The 19,958-nt window shown below is 36.7% G+C and overlaps 1 protein-coding gene across 2 annotated transcripts in view; it reads right to left on the bottom strand.

Annotated features, from left to right (window-relative positions):
- Positions 1-402: 402 nt before the first annotated feature.
- TRIQK (triple QxxK/R motif containing) overlaps positions 403-19,958 on the bottom strand; it is a 60,789-nt gene continuing 41,233 nt past the window's right edge. Inside the window, exons 3-5 of one of the 2 annotated variants that reach the window (XM_026099775.2) lie at positions 13,644-13,729; positions 11,472-11,576; positions 403-3,519 (exon numbers count right to left, since the gene is read on the bottom strand). In XM_026099775.2, coding sequence (XP_025955560.1) covers positions 3,406-3,519; positions 11,472-11,576; positions 13,644-13,729 — 305 coding nt within the window. In that variant the 3' untranslated portion in view covers positions 403-3,405. The remainder of the gene's footprint in view (positions 3,520-11,471; positions 11,577-13,643; positions 13,730-19,958) is intronic. The other variant, XM_026099776.2, reaches the window with a different exon arrangement.

Here is a 19,958-nt window from a genome sequence, read left to right as displayed (position 1 = left end):
CTGAGGTCTACTCTGTCCCCAGAGGTGAACATCCTTGAAAAAAGCTGCCTAGTTAAGTCAGGGCTGCTGTGTAAATGATTTCATCAGGAATCCTTCCTTGAAAGCCAATCCTTCTGAAGTTGATGGGAGCTACAGGGAACAACTTTCTCTGTGATAAAGAACTGCTGTACTGCTATTGGATAGGATGCCAGGGGAAGTTTTCTTCATTGTCTTTAAAGTATTCATAGACTACACTAAGTTTTAATATGAGCTTAGGGCTTAGAATTGCCTAGACTAGTTCAAATGTTCGAAAAATGTAAGTATCACTGCTAAAACTTGAATATCATGCTGTCTAGATTAATGTTCTTTCAAATGAACATATAATTCATTGTGACACATCCCACATTAATAAGAGCACAAAAATAGTAGAAATCCATTTATTATTAAAAGAGATACTGAGCAATTCACATAAAGAAAAATGCTCTAAAAACCAAGAGGCATATTTAATAAAATAAGGGCAAAATGAGCAACGTGTTTGCAAGATTAAAATCAGTCTCCACTTTCAAATAGCAGGCATGGACACTGCAGTCCTCTAGAAAGCAGAAATAACTGCAGGCTGGATTCTGATTTCCCCTTAGAGTAAATCAGAAGTAATTTCACTGAACTCAGTGGAATCATAGTAATATGTATAAAGTATAAATGTTAGTAAACTCAGAATCCAGCCTCGTTGCTAACACTGTTGTGCTTATTCCTTTTAGAAAAACAAGGATGCATAGTTTGATGAAATGTGTGTGGGGGGTTATCTTTACAAAACTATTGACACAGTCCCATTAAAATTAGCATACTGATAAGAGAAAGGGTGTATTCGCTGCAATATTTACCATGTATTACTATGTACACGGAACAGAAGTCTATCCAGTTTAGCGACGCAAAAGGAAGGTTTCTGATTACATAAGAATATCTTTCATATAAATAAAAAAACAACCTAAATGAAGCTAATTAATAGAAAATTGCAAACTGTAGCACTGGAGAGCAATGCGCACAATGTTCACAAACTAGTGAAGATACTTCATTCACTCATAGACATGGTTGGAGTTTGTCTGTGACTCATAATATGTGCAAAATGATATGTTCTTGTTCTAGTAACTTCATGTTCTCATTTGATATTAAGAATAGCTCACTTCTTAATGAAACAGGATCAGAATGCAAGTTAATAGAGAACCTGCATTAAGGGATAACAGCACATCCTTCTCATACCGCATATCACCCACAGTGCAACACGCACACATTAACAAAGCAATCCTTCCAGCATTTTATGGAAAAGGGAAATTGCTCATGCAAAGTAAAAGGAGAGGTCTGTAGCTTCTGTGACATGTGGTGTGGCACTGGTGAAATGAAAGGCATGTCACATCCAGAAAGACAGCTTGCGATATGCTTTTCTCTCCACTGAAAGGCAGGCCACGTGTCAGGAAATGCTTCACCATAAATGCAACATGTTGCTAAGCATTTGGTCGTGTATATGAGTATTAGAGGACTATAAGTCATACAAATGTATAAATGTTAGGATTTTGTGCCTGTAATAGTCATAATTGAAAAAATGAGAAATATATGCACATAGATGTGTATATATGTCTTTCATCTTCTTCTTGGAAGGCTGTTGTACTCCAAATTTCTAGAGGAGTTGTTTTGCATTACATAAGCTGAACGAGGATTATGACAGATAGGAAGTGTGTCCTTAGAGACTCATAATGTATATGGTTATAATTACTATATGGTTTAAAAATTAACTGCATTGATCTAAGTTCTTAAGTGGTGATAATGGGACTGTGTCAATTTAAAATAAATATCTTTTTACATTATAATCTTTGCTATGATTTGGTGTCCCTTTGTCTCCAAAATCACTATATGAAATCTAAGCAAGTCATGCATTTCTGGAACAACTCAGTAAATGTCTTCGCTGCAACTAAATCTAATCTTCAGCTTCCATCTAATCTGAAACTGATATCAAAGATGCCTCAAGGCTAGTTTGCTAATAGAATTTCAGGATTTTGAAAATTTTTCTGGAAGAAAACCTGGGCAAGTCTCTTGTCACACTCAGCAGCAATGGCTCAATGCTCTTCTTGATATCAAAATAAGAGAAATCAGAACTAGAGAAAGACTGACCACGTTTTTAAAATGAACAAAACAGAACTTTTACAGTCACAGGTCCAGAAATACACCAAAGCCAAAGCAGAAGAGGATAAAGCCTGAATTTTTACAGCTCCCTGCAGCTGCTTTAACATACTTACTTTTTCAAGTTGCTTGTGGTTCTTTATCAAAGGGATCAGAAATGTTATCTATACTGCATATTCTGAAAAGTACTTTGCAAGAACTAAAAGATGTCATTGATCCAACATTCTTCCAGTCATTAGAAGTATGCATAGAAAAAGGTTTCTCAGTAGTTACAACTTCCCACATCAGTTTGATGATAAAAAATGATTGTATAACTGGAAAGCAAATTTTTACAACATCCCCCTAACAGGTAGAGCAAGTTGATACCACAACCAGCAGGAAGAGCATAATGAAAATACAATTTCAACTTTAGATTAATAATAGAGGAATACACTAATTAAAATCAACAGTGACTGAACTTTCTATTTACACTAGTTCAGACAGCACAGGAGGCAAAGAACTGTGTTTCAGAGGCATATGCGAATGTTAGAGCTTCTGTCATCCAGGTGCCATTTCTGACAGAACACATGTGTGCTGAACAGTTGGCAAAAGAATGAAAAAGATTACTGTAGATATATGGGCACACAGAATCTGGGATGACATAAAATTAAGTTCATATAGGAGGTGACAGACTGCTTCTAAAAGGATAATTTTTTCCTACGATTTCTTCTATCTTTGTGCATGCGCACATGTGTGCACTCATGTACAAGAAAGATAAAAAGGGAGAGAAAGAATGAGAGGTTTTTGATATACTTTAAATACAAATCAAGAAAAGACATTTTATTTGGTATTTCTGCTTTCTTTGGGGAAAGGAAAAGGAACCTAATTTGGCTATTAGGAAGCTCTGATTCCTAAAATTAGTCAAGGCAGACTCTTCTCCTGTGAAGTCAGCATCAATACCCATTATAATAATAGCACCTGTCTTTTGACATCAAAGTTCTCTGCCTGAGAAAAAAATAATGTAAACAATAAACTTCATATATTGTACTGTGGCTGCTGGCTTTGGTGTTAACCAAATAGGCTTGCTAGGTGCAAGTATTCTTCCTGTATTCTGGAGAGCTGGAATGTGAAAGTGACTGACATACTGCAAAATTTTCTTAGGAATTTGGACCGCAAGAAATGGCATCGTTTATTGTCTCACAGTGAAGGGACTGTGTGTTCCTATGTAGTCTTGCTCCAGCTGAAGGAATCTTGATGATAGATTCATTGCATCTGCTAGTTTTCATCTGGATCCAGATCAAGGTCAACTTCACTGGAAATGTTAAGATAAAAGAAAGCATAGAAAGCCAACAAAAATACCAATATAGCTGCAAGGACAAGGGCAACTTCCTGTAGAAATGAGAGAAAAAAAATAAAACCAAAAAATGTTAGAAATAGTATTGTTTCAGATAAATATGGAATAAATGTTATTTCCCTTGTATAAAACACATCGATGTAGCTTCTCATCAGACATGTATACTTTACATAATGTGTTGCAATTTTAATGATTTCTCCTTTGTGATCACCATTTCAGAATGTTATAAAATCCATTCACTTAATAAAGATTTTGATGAGTCTGATATACTGTCAGAAATAGGATATTTGGCTAAAAGATCTTTGATATCACCCAGAAAAAGCAGCTCTTATGTCCATTTATTATGCTACTCCTTTTTTTTTAAGAAAACACAGAATTTGTGAAACCACAGTTTTGAATACAAATTCAAATTATGAATTTACACTGTGAATTTTGATGTTTTCTAGCAATATGTTATTGCTTTTTGCCAACAAATTTGTAATTTTTTAATGAAGCAAACACAGTATGGTAGAAGTCATTGAAAATCAGTACCTCTACCTCCCAACCTCCTGGCATGCTCTAATATGGATCTACAAAATCCTTCAGAATGGGGTGAAACTTTTCCTGCTTCCTCACCGCAATAAAGTAAAAAGCACCACAATTTGCACTTGCACTTGCCTCTCTTCCCATAAAATATTGCAACTTGCTGCATCTTCCTTAATTAACATGAAAGTCTTCCAAAGTGTACATGATTTATAGCAGCTTTCAGAAGCAGAAAAATGTTTTTGTACTAAACGCCATTTTCATTATGTGACTGCCTATCATGATATTCTGTCTTAAGGCTGGACCAAGTTAAGCTCAACTTTAGATGTCAGATATAATAAATCATAGTGTGATATCCTCTTTATAACATCACTTCTTTCAAAGTCACAGTGTTTCCGATTTTTAAGTTTTCATTTTCCTGGAAAGCACAGCACACTTCCTGCAGTGTCAACTCTCATTTTGTTAGACAATGAAAGAAGAAATATAATTTTGAGAAATGGCCATATGTTCCTTCAGTTCAGAGAAACTGCCACTTCTACAGCTAAAAACATGCATTGCTTCATTATCTATCATCATAATGTATTCTTAAAATCATGCAGTGCGGTTCTCAAAAGGAACAGTCCTTCCCAACCACCTTCCCTCCACAAAAAGAAGCAACAAAACCTCCTCAGAATCTCAGCTTCATGTTAAACTACAAATCATCTGCATCAAAACAATCCACCCATACACTTAAAAGCGGATGAGAAAAATAGCTGAGTGTACAGTAAGTAATTTGAGTTGCTGCAGAACATGCTACATCAAATCAGCTCTGTTAGTGGGACTGAATGGAGTCGTCTACACATGACCTGGACACTTAGGCACCCTCTGCAGTCAAAGGAGAGAATCTGACCTCCTTTTGTGTCATTCTTTGTGTCCTAAAGCAGATATCTAAGAAAGGTCAGGTGAATTCTCCCTAAAAATGCTTGTTTCTCCCCTTTGACAGGAAAGGGAGTGTAGATGAGTGACAGTCAGGTGTAGACATCTTCGTTGCAGGATGAATTTCATCCCACGTCTTCAGATTCATGGTAGTTTTGTGACTCACTTTCTGTGTCCACTGCCATGAAGGAGTTAAAACTGTGTTAGCTTCACTTCTTAAAGTCTAGCCCATAATCTGGCATTCTTCTATAGAACAGCATTTCATTTGCATTTACATGAATGCATTATATAGTTTATCAGAATGTTGGATCAATAATTCAACATATGCCATCTAATAAACTTTGAAATACTACTGCCTAGTTGGCGTGTGCTCTATATGAGTCATTGTTCTATAGAAACCTTTGCTTTACATTTTACACGGATGATTAATTGATATGTATTGTAAATTTATTTTAACACATTAAAATTGTTCCTGTAAATTTGCTGAGGCTGCTTGCTACAGATTTTAAATACAGTTTCCTCGTAGAATTATATCACCCTTTGAACCTTATTCTCTTGATTTTATATGATTTGATTAAAAAAAAAGAAATTACATCTAATTCACTAACATATTAAAGGAAAGTGATTTTTGCTTTGTTGCAGTTGCAACACGTCAGTATCTCACAAAAGGGCATGGCAGCATCAGACAGGTTTCATTTATTTCCTTGTATCCACAGCTGTGCTCCCAGACCCATCTGGCCACACAGCTACTAATCTTAAGAGGATGTAATAAACAAGTGACATACAACTGCAAGCTCCATCTGCTCAGGAGAGTGGACAACAAAACCATACAATGCAGGCACCGTTCACACTTGACACAGAGAGCAAATTCATTCCAGTATTACAAAGTTTTTTCCCCTTGTTTGGGTGCCATGCTTGCCATGCTTTCTACTTTACAATTAGTTCCTCTTTCTTCTCCCTCCTCCCCAGTCTCCCTTACAAAATTCACAGTAAAAGGAGAAAAAAATAGGGGAATGTTTACACTGAAGATTTGTTCCCTAGAAAGTGGAATTGGGAAAATTTTGATTCTATTCTCAGGCTGTCCAATAACTGCTCTGACTGAAGAAGCTCTTTAATGCCTCTCTGCCTAAGTTTTACAGTGAATAACACTGCAATAACATTACTACTTTCCTTACACAGATATTAGGAAGTGTGTGGATGGAGCAATATTTATTAAACCCCAAGAGTGAAAGGGCTTATGGAGGTAAGCATATCGAAATTCCAGGTTTGACAATTATGCAAGAACCTTAACATTGAGTTATATAGGAAGGCAGAGTAGCAAAAATCTAACGAAGGACACCTGGCTCTCAGCTAGGGCTCTGCAGTCTCTTAAGGATTCCATCCAGTTTATGAACTTTTATAAACACAAATTTTGCAATGTAAGTAGCAAATGAAACACTGCACCACTGTACTGTTTTTCCAACAACAGTACGTATTGTCATTTTAATTTGTTTTATACTTCTCAAGTTTTGCTTTTTGTATTTTAAGCCATGCATAGAAATGAAATGTTAAAATACTCCCTACCCTGCATATATAGGTCCCTTTCTTTTGCACTTTATGGATTGTCCCTATCATCCCTCTGCAAAATCCATTTACTCAGAGGATTTCACCATGAATAATTAACTCATATATAAAAAATCCTACAGAAATAAACTTAAAATGATCACAGGGCTTTTTCTCCTTTTTTTTTTTTTTTAAAACATGGTATAGAATGTTAGAAAATAATATCCTCACTCTCAAATTCCAAAATATGGTCAAACAGGCCTTTAAAAGGAACATAGTTTTCTATTATATTCTCTTATATTTACAGCAATTTCTGTAGAACCATACTGGCTTCATCTTTGTTAAGTTTCTCAGAAACTTTTCCATAAAGGAAACACATGCCATTATGGCATAAAGTTGATTTAATTCTCCTTTCATTTTCATTATTTTTATGTCTCTCAAGCTGAAATTTTCAGCTAGTGTCCTCAGATTCACCCTGATGGAGCAAGTTGCAGAGCTGAGATCTAAATGAGATTAATCAAGAAATGAAAAAATGGGGGACTAGGTGAGGAAAAAGTATTGGCTATAATAACACAAATCTGGACACTGAGTAAGACAATACTGTATAACACATAAACAGAGAAATACCATAGTCTCAGGAAATGTTCATATTTTTTACATATTAATTTATTTTTTATTGTCTCCCAAAGAGAATCGTACCATTTTTAACTGACACCTTTTTAAAACTAGGTGAAAGAGCACCACAAATTTCTGTCTCTGAAATGCTGAACTATCCCTAACCATTTCTAAAAGGGATGAAAAGAAGCAAATGACACTGACCGAGGATAAATGGAAGACTTTATGTGGACATCCAGTGTGTCCAATTTTTAGAGTTATAGTAAAACAATACTTACAAATGGATGTTTACTTCCTTAACACAGTATATTCTACACCTAATGAAGGTAAAAAAGCTGGAATAACTTGTAACGGGAAAGAAGAAATCCACAACTCAAAAAAGAAAAAGCTTTTTGGATCAAAGAATCATGAAACGTTTACGTCTGCTTTACACAAGTAGACTATTTCACCAACTACTAGTATGTAGATTTAAACAGCATATATCACTTCCCAAAATTTAAAGATTGGGAACATGAATGTTCTAGCTAAAGACAAGATAATATATACAGATATCAAAAATGTAGACAGTACTTACAAAGGAGGGGGCTCTGCCTTGAAAAACTGTGACTCTATAATGTTCTTCGGATTTAAGGGATAAGCACTACCTCAGAGCAATCTCCGAATAAGGATACAGGGGATTTCCACTAGGGAAATGATTGGTTTTAGTAAGATCATCACTAGATATACTATGTCAAGTGCTAGAAATCATGCCTCAAGATCAAGTTCAAAAAGAGGTCACTAAAATAGATCAGAGGTTGGAAAACAAGCCTTACATGGCCAAGCTAAAGGAGCGCAATGTGTTTTGTTTATCATAGAGAAGAATTAGAGGTAGTTTGGCTACAGCATATAACCATATATGCCATATACCTGTATTTAAGTAAGATGATCTTGTCAGTCAGACTTGTCTTGTCAAGACAGTCTGATCTTGTTTACAGGGACCCCTCCAGATACACCTTGAAATAAGCTCAACCTTGAAATAAGATGTAATTCCCCAGGAGGAAGGATGATGGAACACTGGAATTAGTTGTTGGGGAGAATATGGACTTACCATAGCTGTGAGTCTTTTAAGGGAAGACCTCTCAAAAAAGTATGTTTTTATTTAACTTTTGGGAAGATTACTTCAGCTTCAGTATGTGTGAAAGGAGGTCCTGGCTGCTGCTCTGGGAGCGTATGAACTCAGCCCTGCAGATGAGTCCCCTCCTTCAGGACCACGGGAAGAATGGGATTGCTTATATTGTCAATATTATACTGTGATCCTCTGAAATTCCAGTTTATTAAAAATAATGACAGCTCATGCTTCAGTGCTTCAGACTTTTCTATATAGGATCAGACGAAGAGTTTCGTTCTCTTCCAAAGAGAACTCCCTCTAATTCTCTCCAATTGTATTGATTTAATTTCTGGGACTTGAGCTTTTGTTGTTGTGCTCTTTTTTTTCCTCAGCTATCCTTTGAAGTGTAAGAGATTGGCCACAAGTAGACACCAAAGCCGAGAAAGATGGACTATTACTCCGAGATGGTACAGAAAATCCTCCTAAGCTTCCACATGGTGCATCTTGTTCACATGCTTAAAGCATGTGATTACTCATGCTCAAAGCATCTGATCACTGTGCTTATGTGTACAGGTCAGGCCAGGTCAGGTGGGAGCAACCGGATTTGTTTTTTGTCTTTGTTTGGGTTTTTTTTTTCCTTCCATCTCAATATCAGGGAACATAGTCAGACTGCTGGGATCATTAGGAATATCACACTTTGTTCACTGGTGGCACATTAAGCTGCCCTGTTCTTTATGTGAAGCACGTGGATTGGTTTGAAGGCCCAAGTACTTTGGCTCTACTGAAGTGTTTGGGCTTCCCAGAAGGTATTTGGATGAAATTTTATGACATGTGACATATAGGAGGCCAGATCAAATGATTTAGTAGTTCCTTGTGGCCTTAATTTTTACAAAGCTACTAAACTATATTCCCAACATATCTTGGCAAATGGAGCTCCCTGATTTAGCAGATTACAAACAGCATGAAATCAGAGAAAACTCTTTGCCAAAATACACTAGGAATGTTTTGTTATCTGTTCATACATAACCTGTTCCAGATGAGATAGACTCTTCATAGCAAGCTAGCTAGCTAAATAATAGATTAAGTAGATATGCAAAACAATGACAGTCAGTAACTTCCCACTTTTTTAGAAAACATTTTTCCCTTAGCTCAATCAATATATTACATAGCTAATAATTCTCTATGGACTGGTATTCTGTAGTCATTTATGTCTTTGCAAGTGGGTGCAAAATACTACTTTTCAGATGTGTGTCTGCTTCTCGACAAGAGAGAAAACTGCATCATCTGTTCCACGGACCACCGATTCATTCTTGCAGCCCAGTAAAAAAAAATCTCCCCAAGAACTCCCATTACTTTTGGCTTCTACTAATGATTAGGGCATAAACCCCTCAGCTATATGGGACTGAATTTTCACCCTTCTCAAATCATTTTCTGCCTGTTGCCCCCATAGTGACGTCCCTTCCTTCATCCACCGAGAACTGAGCTGCCACTGACCATGCAGACTCCTTGCTGCTAAGGCACGCACGACCAGCTGGAGCTCCTGGAACGATGGCACAAGCACGAGCTCCGTGGGCAGCAGAACAACCGCACAAAGGAGGTTCCGAGGCTCCCTTTCTGGTCCTGGTACAAATGAATTTTGCTTTACCCAAACACTGCGAAACACAGAGCCTACAGCTTTCTCTCAGACACGTTTCTCAAGACAGGGCTCCTACTTTTCCAAGAGACATCATCTATTTTGGTGCTGTCTGCATTAGTGCCACATGTACAGACACAGCCAGCACAATAACTCTGTTACAATATTTGATGTTTAAACATACTAAGCACAAATACTACACCCTGAATGCTAGCATGGTCACCCTTCCTGAACTACCTTTTCATAGTTATTAGTACTTAGTTGCTTCTCTGACATTATCAACGCAGATAAAATCTCTCATTGGGGAAATTAAAAAGTACTAAATGGCAGTGACTGAAAGAAACTTTGTTACTTTAAACCCTACATTAAAATGACAAGGCAATCAAAGTTTGACAAGACAAGCTAATTAGTATGCCAGCGATGAAATGTGAAGGATCTCCAGGGGATTGGTTCTGAAAAGTTTTATGTCATTTATAGGGCCTTTTTTTAAGCACATGTTGTCAGCTCTTATGGTGAAATACACAACAGTGGAATTTCATTATCTTCATAGCTATTGATGACTAACACCACTTCAAAGTTCTCCAGTCCTCTTTTATTTTACCTAAATACTACACCAAGTCTTAGCTTATAGGCAATGGTTGCTCTCCCCATAAATATAACCTCTTTAGGACACTGATATGAAACAGCTCTAGAGATATTAATGGACACTAAAAATATTAAGTCACAACATGGTACTTATTGTGTTAGATATTTCACAGAATTATAATAATAAAAATAGTCCTCTTTTCTAGAGCTTTTATTTCCACGTGTGGTAAGTATATATTTCCCTTACAATATTTTTATCTGCAACTTAGTTTTTTATAAGGAAATGATAATGTATTTTGAAAGGCTGTATACTGCATCATGTATGGAAACCAGGATAAGAAAATTATATCTATATCTATCTATATCTATCTATCTATCTATATATATATATGGTAAATACACATATGTATGTGTTTTCTCAAAGATATGTCAAGAATCTTGGACATTTCTGAGGTTATCTGAAGTGCTGTCAACAGATTACACTGCACATGTCTTAAAAGTTTATATACCTTTCTTTTTTCCTCAACACACATTGAAGGTAATCAACTACAACAGTACCGAATCAAGGCCTACATCCTATAAAAAGACTAAAATCCCACCCTTTGGAAGGTGAACCATGTTACTTATCACCATTAGGAATCCTTGCTAATGCAAAACGATGATAGTACCCTATACCTTACCAAATGATGAGCTCAGACACATTCAAAGCTCTGAATATTAGGAAACAAACAATAAAAGTAATGCACACGTAAGCCTCAAGATAGTTTTGCAAATTTATATAACCCAAAGGGACCTTAATTCTGCTGCCTCTTCTGGGAACCACACACACAAAGAATGGTTTAGTACCCTGGGGTCAAAACAAATAGGAGAGTTCAGCAAATTCTTATTTCTAAATTTATCCAGAACATAAAATAGAAGTATCTGGGATAGGTGTTGGGGATGAATGTATCTGTCATAAGAAATTTGCTCTCGGACAGATGGAGGAACTTAACAGTGGTCTGACCAAAATAAACCCTGCCTGAGAGAGGGGGAGAGGTAACCGGGTTTACCAACAGCGACACAGAAGTCATGTTTCAAAGCAGCCTTGCCTGGGTTCGGGAGAGTGATTTATCTGCAGAGACTCCAGTTGCACGCACTACCCGAGGTATCGCTGTACTGCACCGCAGTGATGGAGCAGCTTGGAAGGGCTGTCGCTGTGAGGTGAGAAGAGGTGCAAGATCACCCTGAGACATTAAATATGCCTCATGTCAATGCTGTGCACTGTAGCTTCTGCCAGGAGAAGCGCACAGTTTTATTCTATAGGGATTGTCAATATTCCAGTGAAAGTATTGTAACATTTAGTAAGTCTGGCGTTGTTTGCATTAAGTAAGTGCAGTGAGAGGGACGCAAAAAGGTTCTGTTTTCCTTCCTCCACAAGCATCTCCCTGCAGGGAAAGGTGCCCAACTCACCTTCCCTTTTGCTTCAGCTCTGTCAGCTTTCCCCAGCAATTAGGAAGCAAAGCAAATGACTGTGAGCAGTTTGAGGATGATCAGAACCATATTTTAAGGCTCAGGTGTGGAAAAAATGTTACAGTCGGAAGACAATGTCTTAAAGATTTTTTTCCCCTTTTTTAAAGGGCAGAGGCAGAATTGCAAATCTAGAACAGTGCAACTAGCTGAACTCCAGAGAACAGCACATGCCATGACCACATGAGCATGAGTGCACAGTGATAGAAAAATCATTCTTAATTAGAACAAAGCAGGCATTCTGCTATAATATGCAGCAACACATTTGTACCAAATAAATTGTTGTTTTTCTTATTCATTAACATTCGATTTTTCATTATACATACGATTATATGTAAGCTTACTTGTTCTCTGTCTTTTTTAAGGAAGAATTATATAAAAAATGGAACAAAATACATTTTGAAGGATCAAGGTTCATATTTTTCTCACTTGTAAAAGATGTGCAGAAAAAACTTCATATTTTTATAGAACTAAGCTGTACAGTAAAAGTCTCCAAGTAGAAAATCACTTTTAAAAGGTCATGTCATTGAAAGTAAAATGAAAAGAAAAAGTAAAATTTAATAAGGAAGGATGGAAAAAACATTGAACTCAAAAGGTTAATAATCTATCCTTTAAACAAAAAAGGCAATCTACTTTTTCTCATTAAAACCTGACACACAGCACTAACTGAGGAGATTATGTTGTGAAAACATACTGCATCGCACGGTAATGCTTGATCGAGATCAGCAATCAGGAGCAAAAAGAAAGCACTGTTTCGTGATTATAATAGCAAATTCTGGAAGACAACCAAATACATCATCTGGCAGCTCAACAGCTGTTACAGCTTGGTAGTAATACCTTGGCATTTGCTATAAGCTATAACTTGAAAAAATTGATTTCTCATCTGCCAGAAAGAAGAACATGTTCTCCTTTTAACATTTCTGAAGTTTCTTTCACTAGAACAGCCAGGTATTTGATCCACTTTTTTTTTTTTATTTTGCATGTTTTTTTAATCTGGATGCCAAGTTAGTTCCATATTAGTTTGATTAAAAAATAAGTTTGAGGAAAAAATATTGGATGCAACTTAAATAAACAGTGTATGTTCAGCCAAATACCCATTATGATGACATGCTGCATAGGAGATAGTATAGAATATTCATATTTGTCCTGCTTGTTCATATTCACTGCCATGATTAATTAGTCATTATTATACTATACACCCACCTGAAGAAGGGACATTTCAAAATAAAGTTCAGTACCTTTCTAGGTGCTTTGTTGTTAGTTAAGCCAACCATTTTTCCAGTCAGAGGCATATACTAGGTTGTCAACTGAGATAATAGTGCTGAGAATTTACCAATACTTAACAGCCCTGTCTTTAAATTACTCCTGGGCATAAGATGGGAAGAGGAGGAAGGAAGATGTTTATTGTCATTTTTATAACTGTATAAAATCATGAAAGCATTTTTTGTGTGTATATAGTGGTTCTCTGAAAATATCCATTTCCTAAGCGTACAATATTTTATTGACATTAATGTAAGTACGCGCCAAACCAAGGACATGGACTGCATAAAATCTTTTAGTGTTTCAGCTATTCTAGTTATTTTAGGGTTAAGTAAAAGCAATCCATCATAAATATTTTAGATGATGGCATTTCACTTAGATTTTGAAGTGTCATAAACAATAACTCTCAGAAATCAATATTCACACAGTACATCTATGGGGAAAAGAAACAACATATACAGAAAGGTGGTATAAGCTATCAAATGGATTTCTACCTTTACGCCTAGTGCAGTTTTCTTGGCCTCTGCTTTTAATCTTGTTGCTCTTAACATTGGCCTGGTTTTCTTATAATCTTGTTTTCCTAGGATAGAAAAAAACCCATTTATTGGAAATGATGCAAGAAGGGTAAGGAACATCAACAATTATTTTAGCTTCAGTGTCAGATCTAACATTTTGAAAGTATCCTGCATTTCAGCACTTACAAAAAGAAGCAACTCTGTAACACAGGGGACCAATCGGTGGAACAATGGTCTTTAAAACAAACACTGACAGCAACAAGCAAGAGTCAGTAAATCAATGCAGAACCTATTACTCCAGAGATATATCAAAATACCGATAGCCTTCCAATAGTACAATACTTATTAAATTATATTGTTCAGTAAGCATCTGGTGGTAAATAAGTGGATTAAAGGAGGAGGATGACATTTTTCACTCACATTTCAATCAAAACAAAATTTTCACTATGATTTTTGTTGGTTAGTCATCTCTAATGCATACGATAAATGTGTAATACATGACATTATAGTGAATGTAGATGTTTCATCATTCTGAAACAGAACATTTTTCACAAATAGAAGAATTCAGAGTCACACAGGTCACTCCAAGTAAGCACTAATAAAACCACACCATCTGCTTATATGACTACATTATACAGAATCTTCCAGAAGTGCCTTAGAAGGACTTTTAAAAAGTTATGGGGACTACCTCTTGCACCCACCTAACAGTACAGCCAAGTGCTTGATTACTGTGCATCCATATGAACCGAGTTCAGAGGAGGACATGAAAGTACTTAAAACTGGCCTAAATCATTTACCTCAACTTAAAAATAAAGCCTGAAATACTTTGACATCTCTCAGGGGTATTCTGGCTGTCTAAAAGGCCTATTACTGCAGTACTATTAACCATATGTAACCATATGTACTATTAACCACAGCATCTTCAAGTCAACAGATGTCAGAGTACTGATACAGTCACAGAAGAAGGAGAAAGGCAAGAAGAATCCATGCAGTAACTGCTCAGAGGGTAGAACCTCAGCACAACTGCTTCGGCTCTTCACAAAAGTCCTTTCCATTTTTTTCCCTAAAGCATTTTTATGCCATTTTTGTCTATTTCCCAAGCTGAACTACAATGCTTAAAGCAGAAGTCTTTTTTGGCCATTTTTTACCACTAATTGTATCTAGTTTTACATCTGCATCTCATCAGTGTTACATTTGAATAATTTAATCTGTCCTCTAAAACTGTGCCCAACTGTTTTGTGCATGCAACACTCCCATTTGGTCAACCATATGCAGACTTATATTCATAATGAATAGGGCAATCTTCTCATTTTATGGTCTTCTTCAAAATTTGGATAGTATAGTGCAGTGGTGAAATTCTGAAATGTGAATTGGAAAAGAAAGATCTTCTCCAGTGATGCACTGGATTCACAGAAACACACATTTCCTCTACCTTGCCCATTAGAGAAATTCTTTCTCCTTCATCAACCTGTTCATATTCAATGCAGAGATCCTCTCTGTGTAGCATACTGTGGATGCTGAACTCACACTATGAATTTCCTTTCACTGTATAACCTCTCCTCAGATTACACATTGTGAAGGTCTCTATATTATCTTTTGGTCAAATATCATTCATAAAAGACCTGAAATAACTTAGAAAGTACTGAATTGCAAAAGGAAAAATAACTGAAACCATATCTTTTGAACGAAAATGTATATCCAAGGTACCTTCTTAGGGGATGGAATGAAGAAAAGATGACAGAATGACTATTTATGCCTGATGCTCTAATATATTAATCCAGTCAATGTATCTTATATACAGTACCAGACCACTGCAGCATTATTCTTTAGAAGTCAAAGATATCTAATAGCATGCATCAGAGAGTGGAGCACAGTAATTTTCTTGAACAGTTAAGGAAAAAATTGCAAGAACAACCAAAATAGCTAAGTCGTGGGATGAAGGCAGCTCAAAAGAGAATGTTTTTTTTCCCCCTAAAGTATTGCAGTAGTACTGTTTGCTATGAAATAGTTAAGGATCTGTCAGAATTTCCATTATATACAGCAGGAGTTTATAAGTTATAAAGATTGACTCCAGGGTGAAATTTGGCATAGAAATATTCCAGCCTTGAATTTTTTTTGTTTGTTTGTTTGCAGCCAATTTTCGATAAAGTGATGCAGCTGTTCTAACTTACTTGTGAACAAACTACAGAAATTTATCCATCTGAGATTTTATAAGCACTAAAAATATTTTCAGCTTAGAAGCAGAAAACTGACAAGGACTAGGTTCAGTTTCAGTTCTCGTAACTGAGATTTGCTGTCCTCCTGCATGGGGCAAATAAGGTAGGACGATCAGCAGCATGACCTACATCCAAAAAGATTTTCCTTCCAGCGATGCAATGGAGTTAGATAATGGAAACGGGAAAGCTTCGTAAGGCCCATTAGGAATGAGGCACAACTCAAGTCAGCTACTGAAACCCAACCCCCTTTCCTAACATTCCCCTTTCTCCCTCCTCCTCTCCAAGGATAAACTGTGGCGAGCCGAGGTAAATATCACACAGGAGACACATAATCTCTAAACAAAATCTATTGGTAGGGCCAAGTCTATTCCTAGAAAAGGAAAGTTTATTGGTGTTCTTCACATCAGTTTCAAGCACTCTGGTACTACTTATTCCAATATTGTGGTTATGGCTAAGACTGGGTTGTACTTTCTCAGAGAATACTTCCAGATTTATATTAAAGTTGATATGAACAACTAAACCTCCCTATATAACAAATAGGCTATTTTAATAATGACTCTGGAGCTGGTAGTTCTCCAAGTCTATGCACCTGTCATTAATTTACCACTCTCCTTGCTAAATGTGATAGCCAAAAGAAAAAAATATATGTTATATGTTTGGGAAGCAGTCTGAGTCCACCAAGTGCAAAAGTTTAAAAAGGGCATCTGTGGAGTCTTTTGTAATGAAAACCAGATTCAGCAATTGCACTAAAAGACTCTTAAAACATCTGAACTTTCTAAGGCCTTGGGAAAGACATCTGCACTACAGGACTATAAAGAACTATGAAATACAAAGCCCCTACCACGTGAACACTGATCATTACCACCTGGATAGCAAGCAGAAATAAATAATACTACATCCCTTAAATAATACTATATCCCTGTGTTCTTTTGGGCCTGCAACATGTTGGAATATGTATCTGCACACTCCCAATTTCGTCTAGTTTTTTTTCACTTATTCTGCAAGCTTTCTTCTACACTTATCTGTCAGAGTCATCAGCCTGAGCTGTTTCTTCTTCCCAGGAAGTGAACGTCAAAGCCAGTTAAGATGGACTCATCAGACAAAGCCCCATTTGTCTGCCTTACCCAATGTCTATTCAAGACAGACACTTTCCTGAGGGAACATAGGAAGGCAAGAAGAAGAAGCCAAAAGGATAGACTTGGAATATTTCCAGGCCAAATCTGACTTTCTTTATTACTTAAACGAAATCCTTTCCTCTTCTACTTCTTCTCATTCCCATCATCATCAATCCTTCATTTCTTCTCTCAAACTCCCGCACTGGCCTTCTTTTATTTTTTTTTTCGACTACCCCAATTTCTAGATTTTTGACAAACTTCCCATTTCTGTCTTTACAGCTTTTCCCAAGCCCATCACTTTCTTTCCATTTTTAAGGCCAAAGCACTAGTCCATGATAAGGCAACTTTTCTTAATGACTTACAGCCATCTCCTCCCTGTTTATATCTTGCTTCTTGCCAGTCACTCCAAATAGCAAATGCACAGATTATCCACTTTCCATTTCAGTGCCTGAACTTTCCTTTGCCCTTCAAAAGCTCTCCAGAACTCACCCTTCATCTCACCCCTTTTTTCCACCCTTGTCTGCACAGTTTTTTCTATTCCTTTGCTGGCAGAGTGACCTCTGTAGCTGCTGAACTGGGTTGTGTCCATTTACAAATTCTCCTTTGAAAACTTTCTGTGTGTAGAAACTAAGATTGTTCTATAAGTTGTAGAGCTAGAAAAGGGTGAAGACAAGGGTGAAAGATAGGGACTTTTTCAACTACAAAATACAGCTGTACTGTGAAAAATGCCAAAGTCCTCCCCTCAGAGCACAAGTGAGCATTTCATCCAATATGCAACATGAGTTTGCTTCTCCCCATGTAATTAGGACTAAAAATCTCTGGATTTCTCAAGAATTATTGTGATTTACCTCTATTCACAAGAGAGAACAAGATCTCATACATCTTCCATTCAATAATTGTAATAACAGATTAGAGATGACCTGACCTGGAATTGTCAGTATTATTTTTAACTAAACCTGCAATGGCACCATGATTAATGCAAAACTAAAACTAAACAATAAATATGAACTAGACGAGTTCATTAAGTTCTGGGTGACCATTTCTTATTTAGTCTGCAGAAATACTGTGACATGGTCACGCTAGTATCAATAATGCTAGTTTTGCATACATCCCTTTTGCATACATCTCTGCAACACACATAACTGAGCATGCAACATGCTGAGCACTATATTTTAAGAAAACTGACTACATACAAGATTGTGTTTTTAAAGACGCTGCCATTTAAGACACAACCTGAACAGAATACATTTTAACTCTCTCATTCTACAGAATAACTTCAAGAGAATAAAACATTGAGATTCCCCCCCCCCCCCATATATTTACTTCTTCGTTTTGACAATAGCTCATTACTAGGATTGAAGAACTGACTAAAGACTGCCTCTCTGCTTTTCAATTCATCAGGCTTAAGCAGAAACAGGACTGCATCTTTGGCCTTTGTTGATACCGCTGTCCAAGCTTATTATCATATGAATATCTAGTTATTGTTTTATAAATGTTCATATTTCAGGAGCTCCCTGCTTCTTTTCTCTCAGTAGACTTTACAATATCCACCTTCATTATCATCATGTGGCAGCACTGCTCTTCGCCTGCATTTGCTACTTTAAAAATTAATGCACTGCTATTTTCTGAATACTGTACTGTGTAAGCTGCTTATGAGTACATTATGCTATCAAGCAAGCACATGCAGAAAAGCTTCCTAAACTGTTATTCTTTCAATGAAAATACAGCTGGTTCTGCTTCAAAGGCACTTCTTTTCACCTGCAAATGGACTTGCTCCTACACTTATTCCTCAATTCATTGTCTTTTATTTGTGTCTGCAAATCTTTAATTGCCTTTAATTGGAAAAAAGTAAATTCAGTGCTTTAATCTTGCAAATACATTCAATCATAATTCTGTCTGGGATGAATACCAAGTTCTATTCACTGACTGATCTTTATAACAAAGGTATATAAATTTATTGTCCATTTATATAGACCGCACCAATTAAGCCACAATGGAAAAGCAAATAGATAAGAGTCAAAATATTTGAAATGAGAAATGTGCAATCTAAATTTAATTACGCAGACGAACTATTTGAAGATGAGTTATTTACAGCATGCCAAAAAACCTGACAGATAGTAAAATTTGCTAATCAACATTACAGATTTAAAATTCCTTTCAACACTTTCAGTATAATTTGTAACAACCAACAAACTGCTGTCTTGAATCTTTCTGTGCTGGTATTACAGTCATAATCAAAACAGTAGTAAGACTTTTTCCACACAGTAGCAATCCATTTCAAATGTTAAAGTATTGTTTAAAGTGTAATAAAATTACAACTATTGGGTAAATTCTAGTTAGTGTTAGTAGTTTGACTAAAATGCATTAATCCAACTGATGCTGAATCCAAGATTAAATTGTATACATAGTTAACTAAAAACTAGCGGCGCACTGCAGTAAGCTTTACTGTCAAACTGGAAGTGTTTAATCACACACCTAGTTAAACTGAAATCAATGTTCTTATTGTTATTATTGATCCAAATTAGCAAAGCTTTTGTGAACCCTCCCAGGAAATCCTACTCTACAAGCACCAAGCAAGACAAGGCTCCTCTAGCCCTTTTAGGGGTTCCACAGGCCAACTTCGAGCAGCCGCTCTTATTTCCCTGCCACAACAGCGGTAGGGGATACATTAGATCTTGCTGGCAGGGAGGGACAAAGGTGTAAACAGAGGAAGGCTCAGTCACACGATTCCCCACTCTCCCCTTATTCAGAAGACACAGAAGATCACATTAATTGCACCAAGCTTCAGGGATTCAGGCACTTGCTTGCTCTAGCTCTCTTTCTGCTTCCCATCGGGAGGCTTCTCCAAAGAGCGAGCGACAGCAGAGTGGAACACACTAAACAGCCCTCTGGCAGTGTCTATTTTATTGCCGTTGACCATAGAGAGAGCCTAGAGTTGTTCAGCACCCAAGTCAGGTGGGTTA

This window comes from Dromaius novaehollandiae, chromosome 2 (genome assembly GCF_036370855.1).
Source record: "Dromaius novaehollandiae isolate bDroNov1 chromosome 2, bDroNov1.hap1, whole genome shotgun sequence".
NCBI classification, from domain to species: domain Eukaryota; kingdom Metazoa; phylum Chordata; class Aves; order Casuariiformes; family Dromaiidae; genus Dromaius; species Dromaius novaehollandiae.
This window is presented reverse-complemented; position numbering and strand designations above follow the sequence as displayed.